The sequence below is a fragment of the Pipistrellus hanaki genome (genome assembly GCF_964339955.1).
Source record: "Pipistrellus hanaki genome assembly, chromosome: 1".
Classification (NCBI taxonomy): Eukaryota; Metazoa; Chordata; class Mammalia; order Chiroptera; family Vespertilionidae; genus Pipistrellus; species Pipistrellus hanaki.
Genome location: NC_140503.1, coordinates 121,994,059 through 122,021,600, shown reverse-complemented (window position 1 = coordinate 122,021,600; position 27,542 = coordinate 121,994,059). Strand labels below are relative to the sequence as shown.

The 27,542-nt window shown below is 37.4% G+C and overlaps 1 protein-coding gene across 9 annotated transcripts in view; it reads left to right on the top strand.

Annotated features, from left to right (window-relative positions):
- Positions 1-26,834, top strand: part of NEBL (nebulette) — a 368,782-nt gene extending 341,948 nt beyond the window's left edge. For 8 of the 9 annotated variants that reach the window (XM_084868235.1, XM_084868233.1, XM_084868230.1 and 5 more), the window contains 2 exons: positions 16,634-16,740; positions 19,120-24,688. In XM_084868235.1, the coding sequence (XP_084724361.1) occupies positions 16,634-16,740; positions 19,120-19,296 (284 nt within the window). In that variant the 3' untranslated portion in view covers positions 19,297-24,688. Of the gene's footprint in view, positions 1-16,633; positions 16,741-19,119; positions 24,689-26,324 lie in introns of those variants that run through there. The other variant, XM_084868229.1, reaches the window with a different exon arrangement.
- Positions 26,835-27,542: the final 708 nt, after the last annotated feature.

Below are 27,542 nucleotides of genomic sequence, written 5' to 3'. Positions count from 1 at the left end.
CCCCCATTAGCCCACCTTTCTCTTTCTTACTAGAACGAAGCCCTACAGGAGCAGAGATGTTAGCTGATTTATTTCCAGTTCTTTGAATAAGCATTTAGCAAATATTTGGTGAATGAATGAAATGGCCAAATTAAATTACTTTCTGCTTATTCTTTTCTTAAAATATTTATATTGATTTCAGAGAGGAAGGGAGAAAGAGAGAGATAAAAACATCAGTGAGAGAAAATCATTGATCGGCTGCCTCCTGCACACCCAGCAGTGGGGACTGAGCTTGCAACCTGGGCCTGTGCCTGACTGGGAATTGAACTGCGACCTCCTGGCTCATAGGTCAATGCTCAACTACTGAGTCACACCAGCTGCTGTTCATTCTTTTTTTTGAATTGAGATATAATTGACATATAACATTGTATTTTAGGTATACAATAAATTAATAGTTTAAATATTAAAATTACATATATAAACCTAACTATGACTTTTTCCAAAATAAATAAAATTCTATCATGTAAAGCTTTCAAAAATTTTTTTTTTCATTTTTGTTTTGATGATGTTTTGATCTGTTTAAATAACCTTAAAGCATAGCTGGAAAAAACTCAAAGTGAAAACATTCCCAGGGTATTTTTTTTCTGGTGGGGAAGGGAGAGAGTCATATCCATGACTTCAGTTGCTTTGAAAGTTAGGGTCCCCTTTGAAATGTGCCCTAGGCTGGGCCCTGGTGAGGAAGTGCTGATTGACTCTAGAAGTACGTAGCGGCCATGGTCATGACAGCTGCTTGATGCAAACCTTTAGTGCCTAGAGTAGTAACAGTCCATCATATGCATTTGTTTAAATACTATTGTAGAAATTGAAAAAAAATTTAGAGAAGTACACATTAGTGGTAAGATGAAAAAGAACATGTTTCTAGTATTAAGAAACGCCATTTTTTTCATCCAGGTTATCTTAGTTTCTTTAATTTTGATTAGGATTTTTAATGATAACACGTGCTGTGTCCCTGTTTTTGGGGTAGCTTATGGCGGTGCTGAACTGCAGGAGTGTGAGACATTGGGCTTCACCCTTGCTCTCAGCTCTCACTACATGGTCTGTGCTCACGGGGGGGGGGGGGGGGGGGGAGGGGGGCGGGGGAGGGAGAAGGGGCATTTGTAACCTTCTTAGGTTCAGATTCCACATCGTTACCAAGAAGGGTATAGAGCAAGAAGCTATTCTGAGATATTTTACATTCCCTAGTCTGAGTGCCATACATTTAAATGAACTTTTATTTTCTTTCTGTAACTTCTGTGTATGAGAACGTGCTTATGTCCTGGAGCTGATCAGTTTTACTTTGTGGATTAAGTGGCCCGGCAGTTATGGGAGTCATGGTTTTAGGCTCCTTCTTCCGAGGGAGAGAGAATTCTGATTGTTAGCACAAAGGGTTAGGTGATTGGCTCGTTTTTCTTGAGGCAAAAGTCCGATGTTTCTATCACTCCCATTTGATGTTCATCAGCATCACCACAGAAGGCTTCTCCCTTAATTGTTTGTAACGTTTAAGTTATGTGTTTCTCATGATACTTCCCCAAACTGCTCTGATTGTTGAGTATTTCATTTTCTTTCGTGATTATGTTGGGCTTTCTTTACATTTCAGTCTCCTGTCCAAGAGATTAAGTTACCAAAGGGTTTTCATTATGCATCTCTACTGTTACTTTGATGCAATAAAGGGGACTTGTATTTAAACTTCATCAAATTTTGGCTTGGTTCTTGAATAGTATTATTGGAAATCATCTTTACTGCCTTTTGACATTCAATTAGGTTAGCTTACGTACTTTCATTTGACACAGTTCCTTAAGAGGCAATAATCCTGATGGTTTCTGCTTCTCACTGCAAGGCTGTTTTGATCTTCATTTGTCTTTGGTTCATTTGCCTGCATCATGCATTTGCCTTCTGGTCTCACTTTGTATTTCCTCAGTTTTCCTAAATTTACAGTGCTCTGTATTGCCAGTGTTTTTATGTTTTGCAATCTCATCCCTTGTTTACTCTTTTCAGTTTGAAATTGTATTCAGTTTTGCTTCAGGTATTTTATGTGTTTCTGTCACTGGAATGTAACATTGTAATCCGTGTTTATTGCAAAGCCTGAGTCTGCTAATGTCCTCTCAGAGATACCAAGAAAGCAGTAAATCATTCCTACATTAAACACTTCGGTCTTCATATAATGTTCCTCATCTTAGTATGTTGTATATTTTAATATATATATATTTTATTGATTTTTTACAGAGAGGAAGGGAGAGAGATAGAGAGCTAGAAACGTCGATGAGAGAGAAACATCAACCAGCTGCCTCTTGCACACCCCCTACTGGGGATGTGCCTGCAACCAATGTACGTGCCCTTGACCGGAATCGAACCTGGGACCTTTCAGTCCGCAGACCAACGCTCTACCACTGAGCCAAACCGGTTTCGGCAGTATGTTGTATATTTTAGTTACATCTCTGTCCTCAATAGAGTGGAAGTGTACTTCAGAATTCTGAAGGTCATACCTTTTTCATGGCCTTTAGCTCGGTGTATTCCAGTTTGTTAGATCATGACCTCTGTGGAGACAGAATGCGTGTGTCAGATAGCTCCCCTCCCAGTGCCTAGCCCAGGACCGGGAGGGCCCAATGAGTAAATGAAAGGAGACAAAATGCAAAAACAAATCATCACTTTCCTAGACTCAGCAAAGACCGCTAGGATGTGCCTTGCGTTCCTAAGGACAATAGCCGTCATTAAAAGTTAAATGTGCCATTGAGTTGAGAACAGAAATGTTAAATTCAGGCACATTAATAAGCTATTAATGTACTTTGAAAGTGATGTTTGCACAACCAGCAGTGTTTCGGGATCTCTTTTAACATGAATAGAATTCATAAAGTCGCAATCCTTTGACCAATATTCTGATTGAATTTGAAGTGCTTAGAGAAACTCATGTTCCTAGTATCAGTAGACTTGGAATGAAAGAAACGTGGTAAGTTTCCTTTTCTGAGTGTGAAGTTGGGGAAAGAATTAAATACTAATGAAAAGCACCTGTTCCAAGAGGCCCATGTGTCTTTCATTGATTTGCAAAAATTAAATCAAAGTGTTCCTTCCATATGGGTATGAGGGAGAAACATCTGACACTTAAAGTAGCAAACAATAAAACATTAAGAGTATATTTCCTGTGAAGCTGAGTTGATTGGGAAAGGGGGAGGTTTGATCACTGGGAAAGATATAAATGTGTCTATGGCTCTTGCACCAACTGAGAAAACTTTGCAAGAGTTTTGTAAATTGTAAAGTGGCATACATGTAAAGGAGAGAATAGGAATTCTTGTGGGTTTTTTTGTGTTTTTTTTTTTTTATATTGTTGAGCAATCACGGTAAAATTGGAAGTAGTAGTTTTTCTTTTTTATGGCTCAAAACTGATGTCCAACTTGGATAGTACATATGCACGTTTATGTGTTTGCCTTATATGTAAAACAGGATTGCCATAGCATTTTTTTCTGTAGACATGAATTTTACCCACTTTCCCCAACTTCCTGTTTCATCCAAGTGCCCACATCCTTCTGCTCCAAGCCCCAGGCTAGTAGATCATGGGAATTGGATCCTGACTCTAACGGGAAGTACTTAACATTTTCATGAAGGGACACTGCTGGCTGTGTCTGCATTTCTGCATTTTGTTTGTTCACTATCTCCCGGGCTATTGTCATGGTGCTTCTCTGTGGCCAGATCCCCTGCTCCTTATGGCCCAATCTTTCCCTTAAGATACTGCTGATCTGCCCACACCACACTTTCACAGACATCCTTTCTGGTTCTTGATCTTTATCTTCCACCATCTTCCTGATCCATGTGTACTGGAATTATTGTTTACAAGTCTGTCTCTTAAGATCTAGGATTTTATCTGTGTCCTGTCTAAATGTCCTTTGATCCCAATGACCTATTGCTCACCTCCCTACCTCTACTTGGTTGTGACTCTTCAGCCACTTACCTTGAACTTGGAGCTTGGGTTCTATGAGACCCAGATAGTTCTTTACATTCATTTCCTTACATTTCTCTATTTTCAAATCACGTCAGGGACACACTGAGTCAGTTTCATATATGTGTATTGGTTGGAAAAAAATTTACCTTCTTGTTCAGAAATGTAACCAACACTTAGATATATCTATATGTGATATTTATGTGACTTGTCACTAAAGCTGTCTAATGTAAAACTATATTTTGGAACTTCTTGTGGATTGATGATATTCCCAAAGAGTTGAATTGATTAGCACAGGAGAAAAAAAGCGCAAATACATAGTCCAGTTTTAAGTCTTTAAAAATATATTATTTATTTAATAAGTATTTACAGAATACCCTCTGCAATGACATTATGAGAATTTCTCTTATTGTACTTGAATGAAGAATCTTCCTGTGTGAGATTGATTCATACAATATGTGCAGTTTTATTCACCAAGGAAAATGGGGATCTGCTTTGAGCTGACTTTTTAGTCATGGCATAATTTGTTTCCAAAAGTTAGACTTGAAGATATGGTTTACCTAAATGGAAACTGTTCCTATCCACCTGCTATTCTTAATTCTTTATTGCTTCCATCTTCTCAAACTACTGCCCCACATTATATAGTGCTTGTCAGGAAACTACAAATGTATCTATACTGTATATTTCTTTTCTTTCTTTCTTTTTTAGGATGGGTGTGTGTGTGTGTGTGTGTGTGTGTGTGTGTTGTATAGACACAGATATATACCTTATGGATTTTTGTGCCATGAAAATATTATTAAAGACTGTGTAATATGGGCAGAAAGTATTTCTTTTTCCCTTAATGACAATCCCATTTATATTTGTGGTTTGTTTATAATGACAGGTCTGAGAGATTATCTTTGGCTTACGTAGGTAAAAATTATAAACAAATCAGAGAAAAAAATACACATTAATATCTAAACGTAGGTATAAATTTCTAAAAAATGAAATTAAAATCTAGATGTAGGTATAAATTGGCTAGGTTATTATGAGGCAAAATAACATATTCTTAAATCTCTAGATCTATTCAAATCAGAGAACATTCACAAACCAGTTAGCTTTGAAATCAGAATATACTCCTTTTCTGGACAATAATTTAAAATATAACAAATTTTGTTTTGTGTTTTTTCAATAATTAGGAACTCCAGAATCCCAAAACAGTATTTTAGAAGTTCTTACTTGAGACAACTAAACCAAATATATGTTTTGTATATATATATATATATATATATATATATATATATATGCGCAAGCATAGTTCTAAAGAGTACATAATCTGTATATTTTCTTTTGCAGTCAATGGGTAATTAGAAATCTTTAAATATTCAACTTATGTTTGATTAAAGAAACATTATAATACTGCTTAAGTTTAGGGAAAAATGTTTAAATAATCTTTTGGATTTAATTGTACTGCTAAATTCTTAGCATGTCTATGGGAAAAGAGCTTGTCACTATTCTGATGCTGAATAGTGGGGGTGTAACATTTGCAGCTGTGTTCTACAAAATGATTTTGAAAATTGTTAGGAGAAATCATCATGGGTGTCTTTGTTGCTCAATGAGAAAGTGGTAGGAGTTATATTTGGGAGCCGGAATTCAACACAGACTTGAAATTATTCATGTAGTATAAAGTGACTGAATGACAATTGTTCTGGGTAAAATAGGATAGCATTGGCAATGGGAAAAAGAAACAAAGATTAAACACACACATCAGAGACTTATCAGATGCTAAAATGACACTAAAAATAAATCTAAAAGCCTTTGCTCCAGAAGTGATTCTACTCTTTGGGATTTGAGCTTACTTTTCCAAAAATAAATGAATCATTCTCACTATAATTCCTCCCAGAGGTGGTCTGGCACACCTCTGGCACAGACATAAACTTCTTATGGGGTTGACATTCTAAAGTTTACCACAAAAAAGGCCAGTGACAAACAGAGTAGCCCCTGTGGGCCAGCCAGCTTGAGTGTGCATCTCCCAAAGCTGTGCTTTTCCTCTCCCTCCCTCTCAGTCCTGTCAGCCCCACCAGCAGGAATGAGTGGCTGACTGCCAGTATTCCAGCATCTGAACGAGTCCTCACTGCTCCTGGAAGCTTCCTGCTTCCCAGACCATAGGGCTCTTCCGTGTGCCCGAATCCCACAATGGTTACTTGGAGGTTAACTTCATGCTGTCTTGTCACTACTTCCAAGATGACTTTGGTGTGATATAGTCAAGAGTTTGGGTTCTGCAGTCAGATTTTTGGCTTCTGAATCCTGGCTTCTATTTAGCTCTGGTATTTTTGAAAGTTATGGAATATCGCTAATCTTCAGTCTCCATCTATAAAACGATGACAATTACACCAGTTTATGCATGTGACACATTAAGCAAAGGGGCTGATACACTGTAAGGAGGGAGACCAACTATCCCAATTTGCCCCAAGTTAAAGGCGTTCCCGGGAAGCAGAACTTTTAGTTCTGAGACTGGGAAAGTCCTGAGCAAACTGAGTTGGTCCCCCTAGTTGTAAGCATGTCATTTACATTATTTAAATTTTAGTGTATTCATATCTTGTATTCCTTGGGAAGCAGAATCCTGTGTTTGCTCTTTCCCCCACTAAGTCTCACAGGGCACAGACCTAAGTACTTACATATTTTCACATTTTCTTAAAAGAGGTTTGCAATACTTTATAGTGATAAAACTTACCTAAAATTAAAACAAAGACAATAGCGGTATCTAGAAGAAGAAAATTGGTACGACTATAGCCTTAGTTTGAAAGAATTTTTTAACTTGCAAAGGCAATTTTTGGCTGCAATCTTCTTTCCTTGCAGATGGCAACCAGGTTCTGTTCTGGTCAGCCTCCAGACAGTGGGGCCAGCTTCCCTAAGTGTTAATAGTTGTTCCCCTCATGGTACTTGCTTTACTTGGAGTATTCCATGTTAGCTTCCAAATTAACCTCCAGGGAGCTTTCTGTTGATTCAGATATCTTCTCAGAATTCCAAGTAGCTTCCTGAGTCCCAGATTTAAATATTTGCCTCCAAAATTATTAGAAACAAATCATGGGTCAGGGTGTGTGTTATCCTCTTCCAGCTGCTATAACAGAGTACTATAGACTGTGTGTGTATAAACAACCAAAATCTATTTCTCATCATTCTGGAGACTAGAAGTCTGAAATCTGGGTACCAGCATGGTCAGGTCTGATGAGACCCCTCTTGCAGGTGGTCTTCTCCTGGTGTCCTCACAAGATAGCCTATTCTCATAATGGCACTAATCTCATTTGTGAGAGTTCCACCCTCATGACCCAATCATCTCCCACAGGCTTCATCTCCAAATACCATTACATTGGATGTTAGGTTTCAACATATGAATTTGGGGTGAAGGAATGACACAAATATTCCACCCCATTTCAGGGAAAGAAAGAGAATTTGGGAATAGCATAAACAGAGCCACATATGCTCCTAAGTTTGTGTCATGTTGGAGGGAAGGAAGCCAACAGTAGTTCAGTGGTTTATCACCATGGCTGACCATTTGAATTACTGGGAAGATTTAAAAAATAAAACACCAATAAAAAAAACTCCTGGAAGATATCAAGAAAGAGATCGACAACAATACAATCATAGTAGTGGACTTTAATACACCACTGACAGCACTGGATAAATCAAATCAGCAAAGAAACAGCAATTCTAAATGACTCACTAGATCAGATGGACCTAATTGATATCTTCAGAGCATTTCACCCCAAAGCCACAGACTATACATTCTTCTCAAGTGCACATGGGACATTTTGAAAAATAGACCACATATTGGGTCATAAACAAAGTCTCTCCAAATTAAAAAAGATTGAAATCATATCAAGCATTTTCTCAGATCACAATGGCATAATATTAGATATAAACTATAATAAAAACATTCCAAAAAATTCAAACACTTGGAAGCTGAATAGCATCCTATTAAACAATGATTGGGTTATCAATGAGATCAAAGAAGAAAATAAAGACATCCTGGAGACTAATGACAATAAAAACACAACAATGCAAATACTATGGGACACAATGAAAGCATTTCTGAAAGGGAAGTTTATAGTTCTACAGGCCTACCTCAAAAAAACAAAACAAAAACAAAACAAAAAAAACACACACACAAGAAAAAATGGTAATAAATCATATAACTCAACAACTTAAAGAATTAGAAAGAGAGCAATAAGAAAAGCCCACAGTGAGCAGAAAGAAGGAAATAATAAAGATCAGAGCAGAAATGAATGACATAGAGACCAAAAAAATAATACAAAAGATCAATGAAACCAAGAATTGGTTCTTTGAAAGGATAAACAAGATTTATGAACCTCTAGCCACGCTCACCAGGAAGCAAAGAGAGAGGACCCAAACAAAATCAGAAATGATAGAGGAAAAATAACAGCAGACCCCACAGAAATAAAAAGAATTATTTAAAAATACTATGAACAACTCTATTCTAACAAACTAGACAACCTGGAGGAAACATTCCTAGACAACATTCCTAGAAAAATATAGCCTTCCAAAACATATGCGCTCAAGAAGAGTCTAAAAATCTCAATAGGCTGATAACTATGGAAAAAATTGAAGCAGTCATCAAAAAGCTTCCAGCAAACAAAGGCCTGGGGCCAGATGGCTTCACAGGAGAGTTTTACCAAACATTAAAGGAAGAACTAAAACCTATCTTCCTCAGACTATTCCAAAAAATTGAAGAGGAAGAACACTTCCAAGCTTCTTCTATGAAGCCAGCATCACCATAATACCAAAACCAGATAAAGATAATACAATAAAAGAGAATTACAGACCAATATCTCTTATGGACATAGATGCCAAAATCCTCAACAAAATTCTATCAAATCAGCTCCAGCAGTACATCAGAAAGATCATATACCATGACCACTTAGAATTTATCCTGGGGATGCAAGGATGGTACAATATTCACAAATCAATAAATGTGATACATCATATAAACAAATTGAGAGATAAAAATCATATTGTCATATCAATTGAAGCAGAAAAAGTACTTGACAAAATCTAGTACCCTTTTTTAAAAAAATATATTTTATTGATTTTTTACAGAGAAGAAGAGAGAAAGCTAGAGAGCTAGAAATGTCAATGAGAGAGAAACATCGACCAGGTGCTTCTTGCACACCCCCTACCGGGGATATGCCCGCAACCAAGGTACATGCCCTTGACCAGAATCGAATCCGGGACCCTTCAGTTCGCAGACCGACGCTCTACCACTGAGCCAAACCGGTTTTGGCCTAATACCCTTTCTTGATAAAAACTCTCAGCAAGGTGGGAATAGAAAGATCATACCTCAACATAATAAAGCAATATATGACAAACCCACAGCTAACATCATACTCAATGGGCAAAAGCTAAAACCATTTCCCCTAAGAACAGGAGCAAAAGAGGGATGCCCACTCTCACAAATCCTGTTCAACATAGTGCTGGAAGTAATAGCCATTGAAATCAGACAAGAAGAAGAAATAAAAGGCATCCAAATTGGAAAAGAAGAAGTAAAACTGTCCTTTTTTGAAGATGGCATGATACTGTACATAGAAAACCCTTAAAACTCCATAAAAAATTATTAGACTTAATAAATGAATTTGGCAAAGTAGCAGGATACAAAATTAATGCCAAAAAATCTATGGCATTTCTATACACCAATAGAGAACTTACAGAAAAAGAGACTAAAAAAGAAATCCCATTTACCATGGCACCAAAAACATTATGATACCTAGGAGTAAACTTAACTAAGGAGGAAAAAGAACTATATGCAGAAAACTACATGACACTGAAAAAAGAGATAGAGGAAGACATAAACAGATGGAAGAACATACCATGTTGCAAATGGTAATCAACATCATCAAAATGTCCATACTCCCCAAAGCAATCTATAAATTCAGTGCACTTCCCATTAAAATACCAATGGCATATTTCACTGACCTAGAACAAGCTTTCCAAAAATTCATCTGGAATAAAAAAAAGACCCTGAACAGCTACAGCAATCCTGAGAAAGAAGAACAAAGTAGGTGGGATCTCAATACCAGATTTCAAGCTGTATTACAAAGCCATTGTTCTCAAAACTGCCTGGTATTGGCACAATGGAATAGAATAGAGAACCCAGAAATTGATCCAAATCACTATGCTCAATATTTGACAATTAGCATGAACATACAATGGAGTCAAAACAGTCTCTTCAATAAATGGTGTTGGGAAAATTGGACAGATACATGCAAAAAAATGAAACTAGACCACCAACTTACACCATACACAAAAATAAACTAAAAATGTATTGAGGACTTAAACATATAATGGGAAACCATAAAAATACTAGAGGAATTCATAAGCAGAAAAATCTCTGACATATGCCAAAGCAATTTCTTCACTCATACTGCTCCTTAGGGATTGGAAGCTAAAGAGAAAATAAACAAATGGGACTACATCAAAATAAAAAGCTTTTGCACAGCAAAGGAAACCATTAATAAAACGACAAGAAAGCCCACTGCAAGGGGGAATATATTTGCCAGTGATATCAATGATAAGGGTTTAATCTCCAACATTTACAGGGAACTCTTGCAGGTTATCAAAAAGAAGATAAACAACCCAATCAAAAATGAACAACTGATCTAAATAGACACCTTTCAAAAGAAGATGGAAGGAAGGCCAAGAGACATATGAAAACCTGCTCAAAGTCACTAGTCATCAGAGAGATGCAAATCAAAACAACAATGTGGTACCATCTCACACCTGTCAGAATAGCTATCATCAATAAATAACAAATGACAAGTGCTGGTGAGGATTCGGAGGAAAAGGAACCCTCGTGCACTGCTGGTGGGAATGCAGACTGGTGCAGCCACTGTGGAGAACAGTGTGGAGTTTCCTCAAAAAATTTAAAAATGGAACTCCCATTTGATCCAATAATCCCACTTCTAGGAATATATCCCAAGAAAACAGAAACACCAATCAGAAAGGATATATGTACCCCTAGTTAATCTTTTATATTTGTTTTCTTTCAGTTTAGCAATCCCCCTGTAATAGTCTACATAGAAATTCTTTGTTCTAAAAAAAAAAAAAAAAACCTTTTGTCTTTGATAAAACTGTAGTCAAATGTTAGAAAATATGACAGTACTATTAAAATAATTTTTTAAATTTTATGGTATTAAAAATAGTAGTACATATATCTCTCTCTCTTTCTCCTCCCCCCCCCCCCCCATTGACCTCTTCTGGCTTCTCCTACCCCCCGCCCCCCAGCACTTGCCCTAGTCCTCCGGCCCCCAGTGTCTTGAGTCTATTGGTTGTGCTGATATATACATACATACAAGTCCTTCGGTTGATCTCTTACTCCCCAACCCTCCCCTACCTTCCTGCTGTAGTTGGACAGTCTGTTCGATGCTTCTTTGCCTCTATTTTTGTTCCATAGTTTGTAATATTCTTTATTATCTATAAATGAGTGAGATCATGTGATATTTCTTTCACTAACTGGCTTATTTCACTTAGCATAATGCTCTCTAGATCCATCCATATTGTTGCAAATGGTAAGAATTCCTTTTTTTATAGCAGCATAGTATTCCATTGTGTAGATGTACCACAGTTTTCTAATCCATGGATGCGGAGAAAAAGGAACTCTTCACTGCTGGTGGAAATACAGACTGGTGCAGCCACTGTGGAGAGTAGTATGGCATTTCCTCAAAAAAATTTTAAAAATGGAACTGCCATTTGACCCAGTAATACCACTTCTGGGAATATATCCCAAGAAAAGAGAAACACCAATCAGAAAGGATATATGCACCTCTATGTTCATAGCAGCACAATTTACAATAGCTAAGATTTGGAAACAGCCTAAATGACAGTACTTTTATTGCATCCTGTATTCTTTATTGGAAAACTTCTGGTGATTTTCTCCTTATTTTGGATTTTTCAAGAAGAAAATACCCCAAATTATGTTCTGTTTGTGTTAAGTCTATAGATAGCCATTGTGTCTTCCCTCCCATCCTCACCAACAATCACACCTTAAAATCTAATTCCCAATGTGATGTTATTGGGAGGAGGGGGCCTTTGGGAGATGACGAGGTCATGAGGGGAGCCCCCACTTAGGATTTAGTGCCCTTATAAAAGAGTCGTCATAGAACTCCTTGTCCCCTTCTGTTACATAAGGACACCGAGATTTGAATCAGGAAGCCATAGCTCACCAGATACTGATCCTGCTGACCCCTTAATTTGGGACTTCCCAGTCTGTAGAACTGTGAGACATAAATGTTTATGGTTTAAGCCACCCAGTCTGTGGAATTTTGTTATAGCAGCCCCAATTGGCCAAGGCATCAATATAGCACTATTTTTATTTTTTGCATTTAGAGTTTGGCCACCTACTGTTACCCTATAGTATTGGTGCAGTTTTTAAAACCTCCACCTTATCTTTACTGACTGGAGACCTTTGTTGTGGTGTCACAGTGCAGAGCTAACTTACTGCCTTCCTGGTTAACCTGTCAGCTGTTGTATTTTTATTCTGAAAAGTAGGGGAATGCATCTATTAAAAAGAGGAGTTCTGATAACTAAAAGTCTGCTTCATTTACCTACTCTTGGCACTTCCCCCAAAGTGGACTTCTTTTTGGGTCCTTTCTCCTTTTATTGTAGATTCATTTTTTTTTTTTTGAGGGGGTATCATTTACCCTAATTTTTGTATATTTGCATGTATTTCCTCATTTTTCCATTTTCAGATTTTGATGCTTTATAAAAACTTTCTCTGTTTTCTGACCTTCATGTCCAATTCTTTTGTTTTGTTAATCCTCACCCAAGAATATTTTTTTCTATTGTTTTTTGGAGAGAGTAGAAGGGAGGGGGAGAGACAGAGAGAAACATCAGTATGAAAGAGACACATCAATTGGTTGCCTCCAATTGTGATGAAGCCTGCAACTAAGGTATGTGCTCTTGCTGGAATCAGACGTGGCACTCTTCAGTCCGCAGGCTGATGCGCTAGCCACTGTGCCAAAGCAGCTAGGGCTTCTTATTTCTTTACCTTGGTTTTGTCTACCATCATAAGAATAAACAATAAATAGGAAATACTTGTTGTGGCTAATTGTGGAAGAGCTCTATTACACAGTGGAAGAGAGATTTTGGTTTATAGGTACTACAGGACACTCCAAATGGACCCTGGGATCTCTGGTCAATAAATCTCACCAATGTGAAATGAAAGTGAGTCACACTTCTGTGTTTTATGTTGCCCTTAGGATAACAAAAGCTAGTGTGTTGTGACTTTTATGTTATTGAAATAAAACCCCCTCAAACTCAAAATTCTTGGGTTGTAAGATGGTTGTGTCCTTATCATCATCCATTTACACCAATGCCTGCGGGACCTGACCATTGGTTAATAAAGAGGGCACTGTGTTTTTCCTCTTCATAAGAAGTCCTTTCTTGTTGTGAAGTTAGCCTGGCATCTAGCTTTTGCACAACACTTTGAATTTCCTATTTTCATGGAAGAAATCTCCCAAGTCACATGGACCTTCTTTTAACCAAATAAACCCAATTTCCAAAGCCATTGTTTCCAATTTCCTTTTGCTTGTTTTGTTTTCTAAAAAGCATTTGCGTAACGAAACACAACAAAAAGCAATCTCTGTGCCTCTTTTTATGTATTTTTAGTTGCACTTATTGGGATGACACTGGTTAGTAAAATTATATAAGTTTCAAGGGCACAACTCTTAAAATACATCATCTGTATATTGTATTGTGTGTTCATGTCACAAAGTCAAGTTTCTTTCCATCACCATTTATCCCCCTTTTACCCTGTGCCTCTTTGTAAATTGGCATTTGCTTTTAGTAAGTTGATTTATCTGGGCTCTCAGTTATGTTTTTCATAGCCCTAATAGGAGCTTCCTAATAACTCTTTCACTGTACCAGGTAAAAAGTAGATATCAAAGTTCAATTACCCCAATGGAACTTGCACTAAATAATGCATCCAGAGAGGAAAATGGAAATAATCAACAGAAGCATGAAGAGAAGTCATAAGGATTAGATATGATTATATATACTCCATGGTTTCTTATTCTATACTTTCATTCCTGCTCTCTCAAACTCAGGCATATTTAGGACAAATACATTACCTTTTTAAAAATATATTTTTATTGATTTCAGAGAAGAAGGGAGAGGGAGAGAGAGATAGAAGCATCAATGATAAGAGAGAATCATTGATCAATTGCCTCCTGTATGCCCCCTACTGGGAATCAAGCCCACAACCCTGGCATGTGACCTGACAGGAATGGAACTGTTAACCATAGTAGGTTAACACTCTATCATTGAGCCACACTGGCTGGGCACAAATGCATTACTTTTATTTCCTGGTATTTGACAATAACAAAAGGTTCTCTTAAGGTCAAACTTGAGCAATTGAGTAGGCATGAATATACTTGATTTTTAAAAGCCGAAATTAGAGAATTCTGTTAAACAACCTTCTTGAATTGTTAGTACTGATGGGCTCTAACTGGGATTAGGTACAAGCTATCTAAACATAAACATATTACACCATCTGAGACAGTATTATATATTTCATGTTGTGTTTTTTAACTGTCCTTTCCTGTTTTTCCCCCAAAATATTTTGAGATGGTTGTACTTAACTTTGTGCATAAAAATTTAAAGGACATAGTTAAATAGTGTAACAAAGGATTAAATGTTTAATTTTTATTTTAACTTTACTGGGTTATTTATTTAACCTTACTTAGTATTTATAAGTACATTAAAATAATAATTAATGAAATGACTTGTGCAATGGATAAAAACCTCTTGAGAAGTGTCAGTCTGGAATATGTAGTTGGAATTATTGACTAATGTATTTAACTGGAAAAGCCCTAAGTATCCAGAGCCATTTCTTTAATTGGGCAAAGGGCAGACGTCCAGGGCCATCGCTGCTCTAGGAGGGCAGTGGTTTTTGTTGGCCCTGGCATGTCTCGAAAATAGCGGGGAGTGATGCCTGTTAACATCTGTGGAGGTTTACTAAATAACAGGCAATGCAGTAAGCCCTGTGCACACATGAACTCACTCAGTAAATATTTGCCGAGAGTCAAGGGAGTGAATAAATGGTCAATGAGTCCAGCTTCCAGCACACAGGAAGGGCTCTTTGACTCAACTAATTAGGTGGCCTAGTTATTTATGGTGATTTCATTATTTTTCTTCATGAGTGAATTTTGACAATATCTCCGACAACTCTTGACATTAACTATTTAAATTGAGTTGATAATGTTAAAAAGTGCTATTTTCTGAAGTATTTGAAGTTTAATGTTTTAATAACTTTATAAAGTACTACAAATCCTAACAAATATCTTGGCAATTTCTCATTGATGCCACATCTAGATATTAAATCAGGACTATTTTGTAACAACACTGTAATATGAATTAATTCAAGAACTATTTTTAAAAATCCCCTTTCAACCTAATGTCATTATCATCAGGAGAACACATTAATGTTTTGTAATTTTCTGATGGTTAAATTTCTTTAAAGTTTGATATTCTCATATATCATTAGAATCAATGTGCCACTCATAAAACATTAATTATTCATAACACCCAAGAGTTACATCTGCTTTATTCTTTTATTATAAACACTGCCCTGAATAATCAACCTACAATAATCACTTTACTCAATCTGAACAAAACTGGGAACCTGTTATGGATTTTTACAGCACATGTATTCCATGTTTTACTAATGTATCATATTATTAATTGAAAATGTAGTAAAGGGCATATTACTAGAATGCCCTCATTTAAAGCCCATATTTCTGCTTACCATACTGAAAAGTACTTCCTGAGAAACACACAAGCATATGTCTACTGATTTTGTGGGGTTTTATCCAGCTTCTCTGTTGATTTCTCCAGAATTCAGTGTTCTTCAAAGCGGTAACTATGTCTTTTAAATGTAATAATTAGCAAAGAGAACAGCACAAATTAGGTAAATACTATTTTGATAGTATTCTTGTCAATATAGTGTGACAATATTTATGACATTCTTTTGCAACAGCTTCAGTTGATTGATTCAGTCTTGACTTACTGCAAAAAAAGTGGAAAATTCATATATTCTAAGTGAAAGTTTATTTTAATGGTGTAGACTTATTAACTGCTAAACAAGCAGATGTTGGTGAACATATGCTGTGCTTATCATCTCTGTGAATGTAACACTCAGCTGTAGGTCTTGAAATGATCAGAGCATCCTCTCACGTGTGAAGCACACAGTGAAAACATTTATGCTCTGTCATTGGTTTGACAGTGCAGTTACATTTCTTTAAATATCTTTTTTCTTAAAAAAAAACAAAAGCAAAAAAACACATCTAAAAGGATCACATGGCCAAGTGGAAATGTGATATTGTCAAGAGGTTATGGAAAATTCATTTTTTGTGTGTGTATCTGTGTTATTTTAACATAGCAACTGCAACGGAGTTATAGAACTATTTCTAATATGGTTAACCGCATGTCTAACTGATTCCCTGTACATGTCCTTCATTACGGAATTTATACTAACTTAGAGATTGCTTATCACATCACTACCCAAATATCACATTGCACTGAAAAATGGCATTTTGTTTCAGAAGATGCTAGCAGAGCATGAAGTCAATTGAGGGGGCAGGCGGGGTTTTGAGACTTGCTTTACGGAACCTATGCATGTGTGTCTTTAATGCGCAGCACCTGTGCTTCCTGGAGCCTACCAGCAGAGCCATTCCCAAGGCTACGGGTACATGCACCAGACCAGCCTGTCATCCATGAGGTCGATGCAGCATTCACCAAATCTAGTAAGTGTGCGTTTGAAGTGTTTCTTTTTGCCCAGTGTTCCCGTTTCATCTCCAAAATATGAATACGCATGGAAAATTTTTCTAATTTATTTTATATTTTAACATTTATCATTTATTAACCTATAGTTGATATACAATATTGTTTTAGTTTCAGTGTACAACATAGTGATTGGACATTTACTTACTCTACATTGTGATCACCACACAGCCTAGTAAGCATCCACCACCATACAAAGTTTCTGCGGTATTATTGACTAAGTGCCCTGTGCTGCACATTATGTCTCCACGACTCACTTGTTTTATAACTGGAAGTTTGTGCCTCTTATCCCCCTTCACCTATTTCACTCACTCCCCCACCCTTCTTCCTCTTTGGCACCATCACTTTGTTCTCTGGATCTATGAGGCCATTTTGTTTTATTTGTTCATTTGTTTTTTGGGTTTTTTTAGATTCCACATATAAGCAAAACTATACAGTAGTTATCATTTTCTGACTGACATTTTCACTTAACATAATATCCTCTAAGCCATTTTTTATTGCCCATGGCATAATTTCATTCTTTTTTATGGCTGCCTAATATTCCATTGCATATAGGTACCACTTCTTTATTTGTTCATCTGTCAATGGGCATGTGCATTTTTAAATAAAGGATAAATGATGTGCTGTCATTAGTACAACCCTTTTGAAGGAAGCAAAAGACGCATAGAGATAAACTATTGAGAAGGGAAGGTATGATGTGAAAACATGTAAACAACGAAATATAAAGATTCTACTAGTACAATACCCTAATTATTATTTTATTATTGGTGTTAGCCAGTTATGATCTTCCTTCATGTCTGTAAAGCACAAATAGTTGATCATATTAACTAATTAATCTTGATATTAATCAAAATGGCCACTAAAACCTAAATGATAGAGCCAACATGTCTTGGAATCCTCCCATTGGAAACCTTGAAGCATTAATTCATTAATTAAATGTCAAGTTTGGAAGCGCTGTTCATGGTCATTTGATGTCAAATGTTGTCACTCATGCTGAAAATGCTTCTCCAAGCAACTGACAGTCACTGGCCCTTTGAGATCTTAGAAAGGGGTGCCGCCCACCGACCCCTGCAGTTTGAAATTTACCTTAGTTGCTCTAAAATTCTTTGTGTCTCAGCCAGTTTCCTCAGGGAATGAATTCATTTGATTTTGGGATTGTCTGATGTTAATATCAGCTAAACTCTTGGCTTAAATGAAAACAAGTATGGTAAAACTCAATTTATATTTTGAATATTAATCACTTATCAGACATATTATTTATAAATATTTTATCTCATTCAGTAAGTTGCCTATTCATTTTGATGCTGGTTTATTTGCTGTGCAGAAGCTTTTTAGTTTGATGTAGTCACATTTATTTTCTGCTTCTGTTGCCTTTGCTTTTGGTGTCAAATAAAATCATCGCCAAGACCATTTTTATTTTTTATTTTTAGGAATTTTATGATTTCAGTTTTTACATTCAAATCCTTAATCCATTGCGAGTTAATATTTTGTGTATTGTATAAAATAGTGGTCCACTTTTATTCTTTTGCATGTGGCTGTCCAGTGTTCCCAACACCTTTTATTGAAGAGATTGTCCTTTCCCCAATGTGCATTCATGGGTCCGTTGTCATAAATTAATTGACAATATATGCATAGGTTTACTTCTGGGCTCTCTATCCTATTCCATTGATTTATGCTAATACTATACTGTATTGATGACATAGTTTTGTAACATACATTGAAGTGAGGAAGTAGACATGTTCCTCATTATAGTAAAGATTTAGTCATAGTAGTATGTACCCTAGTATTTAGAACATATATATGCTAACTTTCTACCACTGTGACACAAAAGTAAAAAAATGAGTATATTATTGATTCTTTCATTTGTTTTGTATATTTTTAAGAGGAAAAACATTTTAAATACTTGCTTAAGAAAAGTTTATTGCCTCTGCCAGGGGCTTGGCAGTGACACGGATCTGCCTGCCACTAGGGCAGGCTTTATTCTGTGAAGACTGTGGACTAGGGGAGAATCTGTGCCACCCGATGTCTCTGAGGTTAGCCGAGACAGCTCTGGGGGGCATTGGACTTCACCACTTCAAAGCTTACTTTCTGACAGGCTAGCAATTGTATTTGGTGGCTTGCTCTGTCCCTGAGCTGGCCCCCAAAGGTTAGCTTTCTGCTCGCCTCGTAAACCTGAGACGGGCACAGTTAGAACACGAGGCTCTGGTGTACAACTCTCCAGAAATAAATGTCCCTGGAAACACTCCTAATAGTCGCTCCATGAGCGGGTTGGTTTGTTGGGATTGGCGTTTGTGGCCATGACTGTGTTGGTGCTCACAGTGACCCTGCCTTCCTTTCCTCAGAGGACCTACCGCGCCATGTATGATTACAGCGCCCAGGACGAAGATGAGGTCTCCTTCAGGGACGGCGACTACATCGTCAACGTGCAGCCCATCGACGACGGCTGGATGTACGGCACGGTGCAGAGGACGGGGAAGACCGGGATGCTCCCCGCAAACTACATTGAGTTCGTTAATTAATCACTTCCCCTTGCCCTTTGAGCTTTACTCTAATGTATACTAAACCTAGTCTTTTTAAAAGATAGATGATACTTCTAAGACAACTTGGCAGTTATTTTACAATAACCTACCCTTACGTTAACAATTAGACACACAGGTACCAGGAGGAAGGAGTGGTTTCTGGGCTGAGAGCAGCAGCATTTTCAGTAGTTCCTGTAAACAAAATAATGAGGTCTGGAGACCTGGTGCTGCTAATTGTATTACTGGTTTCTTTTGATTGGCTACTGAACCCTTCTGGGAAATGTATTTTTGTAGACTTTAATAGAGATGTCGATTGTCCTGTAAATGTAACACGTATCTGCGACTTCTTAGCTGTCACTTTGGAATCACCAGAAGCCAACTCTCTTAATTCAGCAACACAGCCAGTAATTTAAAAACTGTGTAGCTTTGGAGTCATTAGGCAATTTCCAGCTCCAGTGAAAATCATCTAGAATAATAAAGTAAGCAATGGCAAAATGACAGTTTGGTTAAAATTATATTGAGTGGTGGCCTTAGGGACCTAGAAACTTCTACTGAGCAAAGAAATGTTTTTGTTTCCTTGGCCAACTTGGGTCTGTTTATTTCTTATTTGTACCAAGATGTAGCCTACACTCCACTCACATTCTGTGGACCCACACGTGTGCTTGGCTCCACGGAATGTCAGGACCAAATAACGTCATAGCTGCTCTGCGAAGGGCAGATTCAGGCCCTCTCTCTGATTTCCCCGATAACCTTCACCTGCTGCATGACATGTAGGTTCAAGCTTCTGTAACATAGGCAGCTGCCCTGCCCGTCGCTCCTACTAGATCTAAAAGAGCGGCTGATCTCTAAAAGCCTTTCCTCTAGTTGTCAGCTCATCAGAAAAACATATTTTGAAAAGTTGCTTGAGATTCTCCTGCTGCATTGCACTCTAGTTTTGAAGGATGTACACTTTAGGAAATAGTTGCATACTCTAGTAAATAAGTGATTTAGGTGTTTATTGAACAGCTTTCATTAACTTAATGCCGCTGCTGATTTAAAAGTTAAGCAAACTTAACAGGAGCCAGTGACAAAGTGGGATAGGAAGTGTGCTAGAGAAAACCAGTGAACAGAAAGTGACTGGTCAGAGAGAGAGAGAGAGAGAGAGAGAGAGAGAGAGAGAGAGGGAGAGAGGGAGAGAGAGAGAAAGAGATATGAGTGTGTGTGTGTGTCTGGATGTCTGGTTTCTTGTTTTGGAAAAGGTATTCACATTCTGGAATGGAAATGTAGCCACTGAAACCAGCAAAAGAAAGACTTTCTTGTCACTTTCTGCTTTTTACTTTCTCAATCACATTCAGAGAGTGAGACAGAAATGTCATCAGAGACTTTGGGTACATTATAGGTTGTTCACTGAAAATGGAATTGTTGTTAGATTTTTATTTTCAAAGGAGTGACCTTGCAGTTTCTTTCTGGATTCACAGCCATGACTACAGCCTTTGCTGGCGGGTCGTGGCTTTCACCTGAGTCCGCAGTCAAGATCACCTGAGATTAACATCCATCAGCAGCTGCATTTTCCTGGTTGTGTCATTTATAGGGACCTGCAACAGGGTAGCTTTCACGTAGGATCTAACTATATAGTTGAGGTGAAACTGAAAAAGCAAAGTCTCAAAAATGTGATAAAATGTATGGGTTGGGGATATCTCTTTAGACCATATAATCAAAGGAATTAACAAAATATATTTTGTTGAAATGTTTATCAGTCCAAAGGCAAACATTAATTTATTATCACCTTGAAAGCTTAGCAAATACTTTTGAAAATCTGTAGTTTCATTTTATCTAGCTAAAAGAGTAAATAGAATGAAATTTATTGCACACAAGCTTCATATGCATGACACTGGCATAAAATTGAAGAGAAAAAATTCAGGCAAATTGCTAGAGACTTTTTTTGAGTGAGCTTTACTGAAAAGGCAGCTTGACTGATTTTCTATCATTCAAATGGCAGGTCATGATTAGATTGATTAAACCCCATATCAGTTTTTATGTCCTGTACACAAACCTACAAACACAAACTGAACTTGCAATATTCTTGCAAAAATTTATGTGCATTAAAAGTGAGGGAAATGAGCTTGCTCAGTTTTATTATACCAGTAAGTAAATATTTATGTTTCACACAGACTTCTTTTCATGATTAAAAAAAAAGGAGTCATTGTTGATTAAATTTTTCAGGCTAAATGTAGGACAGGTACAATTTTTAAAAATTATACTTTATATTGATTTTTCACACAGAGTAAGAGAGAGGGATAGAGAGTCAGAAACACTGATGAGAGAGAAACATCAATCTGCTGCCTCTTGTATACCCCCCACTGGGGATGTGCCCACAACCAAGGCACATGCCCCTGACTGGAATTGAACTAGGGACCCCCCCAGTTCGCAGGCCGACGCTCCATCCACCGAGCCAAACCGGTCAGGGCATGACAGGTACATTTATAGGGAATGCAAAGAAAACTGACTTAAAATGATAAGTATAATGGAAAGTTACCATAAAGTAGCAGCTTAGTGTTTCTTTGTTTTTCTCATCCCCTGGTTTCAAAATCAGGTTCATTGAGTGTAAAAGTCAATACTTACTTGGGGAATAATTCTTCTAAATCATAAGCTTTACATAATGTCTGCATAGCAAGATGTTTCTGCTTGCAGCCTTTAGGAATTGAGATCTGATCAGAATTGAACCAGAGGGAGGCTATTTTACAGGAAAGACCGAGGGAGAACACAATGGCACATGGTTCTGGCACTCTCACTTGATAGTGTTGTCATTGTCACTAAAGCTTGTCAGGATATTAAGCATCTCAGCAGAAATATAGGAAATGTGTGTATAATACCAAAGTGCTATTTTACACAGTCATTTTCAAAACTGCGTTGTTGAATAGCTTTTCCCCTTTCAACACGGCCCCTGCCCAGCTTCAGTTTGGCAAGTGGCAGCATACATGACGCTGGCAGCTAAACGAGGGTCTAGGAGATGAGCCTTTTACAAATCAAGTTACAGAAGACCGTGGGTGCCCAAGCACCGAGAGCACGCACCTGCTTTTCTAAGCCCATGTCCCCCAGCCTGGCAAAAGCACAAGAAGCAATTGGATAGACTCTTCAAGATTTCAAAAACAAAGCTGTATGTGGATCACGTGTCTCTGGAGAGAGCAGTTTTTGTAGTGAGTGTTTTTATGACTTCTTGGTCTCCAAGGAAGCTTTCTATCTCTCATCTGTGGCAAAGTGACTTCTTTGTGTGTCTTCTTGTAATCTCACACTGGCAGTGTAGCCCAATTTGAAGCATTTGTCTGGTTGCCAGATGTCCCTACACCGTCTCAGGCCTCCCTCCCACCTCCAGACACCACCCCAGAATATGCAAGCACAATTTCCAAGAGCACCTTGTGTGAAGTAGAATGAGACCAGCCCACCCCCTCCCTTGCCACCAGGGTCACTGCTTGAAGATGGTAGAGATGCGGCTTTGCTGGTTCTGCCACAGTCTTTTTCTCCTCACCCTCTCTGTGCTGAGCTCTGTAACACTTTAGGGGTTGGGAAGCCAACTTTTCTAAAACAGTGGAAGTTGAAGAGGTGTATTTTTTTTTTTTTTAGATTTGTCCGACTCCAGTGAAATGTTTTTAATGAAAAGACAAAGAAAATGTGTGTGATCCTTTAATAACACATCTCTATATAAAGTAGATATAGTTTATACCAAAATTATAATGTAGACATATACAAAAATAGGTGCCTTTTTGATTACCCTTGTTTGTCCACTACGGTCTGGGAAAGAAAACCAAGCTTCTGCTTACCCTATAGTAATATTTTATTACACATGATTGGTATTTTTGTGGTGGGCAAGTAAGACGCTCCTGACAGGTATGAAGGGGTGATAGGTGATTATATTTTACTTCTAAAGGTTTAGAAATTTAGAAAATACTGACTCTTTCCACCAATTTTTGAATGGTTCTTTGTAGATTTATATATAGTTAAGCTGCATACACATTAATTTTAGGCTTGAGATATAAAATACCTATAGTATGAGGCTGAGTTCATTACACAAGGTGAAACTCACTTCACAAATTCATGATATCTTAGCTATTTGCTTCTGATCTGATAGTGTAAAAGTGGCTGGAGTGTGCTTGCTTTGGGTAACATGGCATGGTGCTGAGAAAGCTTTAGTTAAGGAAGAAGCTGTGTGAACGACTGACAAATGAAAGTCTCCTTTTCAAGTATTCCTTGCCCATTAGGCCCTTTCCAGACCGCTGTCAACTATTGATGATCTAAAATATCATGGCATTGTATAATGCTTCTGTGGACATCATTCCAGGATGCTTAGGCTCCTGGAGTCCACAGGCCTGGAAGGGTCCCCAGGGCAAATCTCATCCCCAGTTGTCCGTGTTACTTTACTGTATTCATGGAAAGTCCATGTTTTTGTGTGTGTGATAGATATATGGTATCCAGTTTGCATAGTATTTACTTCTTTGTAAACCAGTGCTATTAAAAATGCTTCACTTAAAGGAAAAGAGAAATCTGCATTATAGTCCCATTCTTCAGTGTCCACACAATGAATGGCGAGCGTTTTGGAAGCAGCAGCATGTCATTGTTACAGGCACTGCGTGGGGCAGCTTGGTGTTTGACTTGTGATAAAAGTGCAAAATTGAATCACTGTGCAGTTTGGTTTTTATTTGCTTCAAAATAGGTAGAATTGTTTTAATTAATTTGCAAGATTTTTACTAATTTTGAAAACTCACAGTTTTGAAGGAAACGATGTTTTTAAAATGAAGGAGCTCACAGAAGAAACAACCCAATGTTGTTAATATAATCTGGCCTTTGTTATACAAATTGTTAACAACAGCTATTAAAATATATTTTTGTAGAAATGCTTTAATTCATGTTTATTTTTTCCTCTTTACTGTGAATCTTAAAGCCTTGGTGGACTAGAGCAACATCATGCTGCCCAAAGGACTAACCTATGCAAACTAGTTCACATTTTAGTGGATGTCACAGTGATTGTGTAATAAGGCATTCTTTCCCCTGCCTAACGTACAGCGGCATTGAAATATCACATTATACCTAATATCACGTATGTGCAGTGTAGGTACTCACAAAACCTTCAAGGCCACCATAATCATTAGCAGTATTATTTGTTTTAAAGCAAATTGCTAAATTATCTGTTGGAACTACTGAAAGATGTACTAACAAGAATGATGGATGGATGTGTCAGCCATGGCTTCTGTGTGGTCACTGCAGGTGTCCTCTGGAGACAGAACTATGTTCTCAGATGCACTTTCTTCAGGGTATTATTATTCTGTGTCTTCTTTCTGTATTTGTAAAACATTATAACGCTTTAATTTCCTATCTACAACTTGGTTTGCTTAAATAAATGCGGGATATAAAAAAAAAATTGGTTTCACTTCTTGGTTTTGACCTTGGTTTTTTGGATTATGGGTGATTAAAAACTTTGGTTTCTTGGAGCATGGGTCATTGATAATACCCTAGGTCTCAGGTTTATTGTGACAAGAACATCAACTCTCATCAACGGACTAGGTTGGCTTCAATGCACTCACATTGGTGAGTCCTTAAAAATGTGTCTTCCTCTCCCCAATAGGCTGCTTTAAATGATAGAAATATTATGCTTTTTAATGCTCAATATCTTTATGATTTCATATCAAAATATCACAATGATACTTCATTGTAGTTTATTTCTTTCAAGATTAAATTTCTCATATGTCCTCATCAGTACAATTTTAATTTTCTTGAATTTGTCAGATGAAAGAAACAGTTTGGAGCAAAGAATAAAAAATGCACTAATTAAATACATGAAACAAGGAGATGCTATGATTTTTTTTTCTAAGAATCACTCATAACCATAGAATATAATTGCTTCCCCCCCCCCGTAATTTTCCCATAGTTGGAAAAAATGAGTTAGTTCCTATTTTTATCCTCATAAAATCTGTTGAGACTAGAACCTTAGCCTTTATATATTATTTTGTAAAAGTTCAATTTTGATGGTGAGTAAGCTTTCCTAAAGAACTGAAAAAAAACCTTTTAGCTGACACATTTAGGACACTTACTGATAGAATAAACACTTATTTCTAATCTTCAACTTGGAGGGTTTTTATATTCCAAAAGTATGAAATGAATATTTGTGTGATAGTAATACCAAACATACTGATGACATTTCAAGTTACAAGCAGCTTATTTATTTGAAGAATTTTCTATCCTTTTCTACTTCCAAGATTGCCCCCCCTCCATGATAAATAAATTTCTTCTTTGGAACCCAAGCCACAGATAAATAAATGACCTTGCAAGATATTTTTTCTAAACTAAAATAATTTAGGTGTAGAACATGCCATGCTTATAATTATATTAACTTAAAAATTTGTGAAGATAAGTAATTGAAATAATACATGACCACCAGAAGCCTACCAAAATAACTTTTAAAATATTCAGACTTAAAAACTAGATAAAGGAGAAGTTTGTTCCTTTCTTTATGAAATCTGCTTCTCCTACACAGGGTTGAATGAGTTTTGTGATGGCAGAAAACTGATAAGGCCCAAGAGGGAACTTCATCTACTTTCTACAGTTCTGAACAAAATTCTCAGGCCCTTGTCTATTAAATTTGTATTTAGGAGCAGCAGAGTTCTGATGAAAAATTGGATGAAAAAATAGATTTAAAGGATAAAAAGTCTATATAAGAACAGAGGACCCAGTTACTGATTTTGTGTTTAGACCATGGCATTTTGATCTTTGCCACTTTTTACTGTTTTTTGTTTTTTTTTGTTTTTTTTTTTTTTTAGAGCAGACATGAAAGAGGATAGTAGAGTAAAATAGAGAAAGCGAAATCTGGATTTCAGTTATTCCACTTGAAAAAATAAGGCACTTTGCTACACCTCAAATTTAGTTATTAGGTTGTTCTATCAGTGAACTAGTTTCTTGTTCTTGACCCTTGTTTCTTATTATTTCCTTTTTCCAGAGGCTTGCTATCCAAGGCCATGAGGCCCAAATTAACTTATTTTTTTTCTTTGTCACCCCTGTAGTGACAGCTGACAGGATCCAAATAACTGATCTATAGACTTGCCAGGTGCTTTTGATGGGGCTGCACAAGAATGCTGCCTAACAGGGATGATGGTGACTCAACATGGTCTAAAGACCTGAGTTCACAAGATAGAACAAGGTAGCTAACTGGTTGTATTAGTAAAAGCTGAAAGACAGAAAAAGAAGAAGGAAGTCAGGAGTAAGTATGGTGTGAGTGAGAAGAAAACATGTATAAGAGCAAGTCATGGGGAAATATATTTAGAATAGACTGAGTAAAAAGTAAAGTAAATGGTCAAAAATGGCAAACGGATAAACACGAGAGGAAATGGATTCTTGTGATGGTGGCTCCTGAGTTAGGCAGCCCTGACGCCTGCTGCCCAGGGTGTGCCCACCACTCCATGTCAGATACAAAGCTGTCCTGCTGACACTGTGAGGCCACCTCCTCTTGATAAGGAACACATTTCATGAATGATGGGAAGATCTGCACCCAAACAAAACACTGTCAAAGGTGGTTGAAATGTCAATATATTATTACAGTTCAAATGTTCCAAAGCTCTTAAGTTTCCTTTTATGATATACGAGAGGCTCAGTGCACAAAATTCGTGCACTGGTATGAGGGTTTGTCTGTCAACCTAGCCTGCACCCCCTCCAATCTGGGACCTTTTGGAAGATGTGGGATTGGGCCTAAACTGGCAACTATCACTGAGTCAACCTGGAAAAAACAGGTATTTATGAAAGCTATGCAAAAACAATCCAGCTGTCATACTAAGAATACCAGTGCCCATGTCACTGACCATGGAGGCCCCAGTCACTCCCTTGTTATTTGCCAATCCTTTAGAGATCATGAGAAGTTTTCTCTTAACCCCCAATCCTTTCTTTCTATATACATACTGGTTGAAGTTAAATTCATTTGATATTAATTATGCATACTCTTTATGGGGCCCAGGGAAACAATTTCTAACTAGAGTGATTTTCAACAAGATATATAAAGTATAATCCTATATAATAAAGAGGTGATATGCAAATTGACCATCATGCCCTCACACAAGATGGCCACCCCCATGTGGCACGAGATGGCTTCCATAAGATGGCAGGCAGGGGAGGACAGTTGGCAATCAGGCCAGCAGGGGAGGGAAGTTAGGGGTGACCAGGTCAGCAGGGGATGGAGGGCAGTTGGAGAAACCAATCCTGCAGGGGAGGGCAGGTAAGGGCTATCAGGA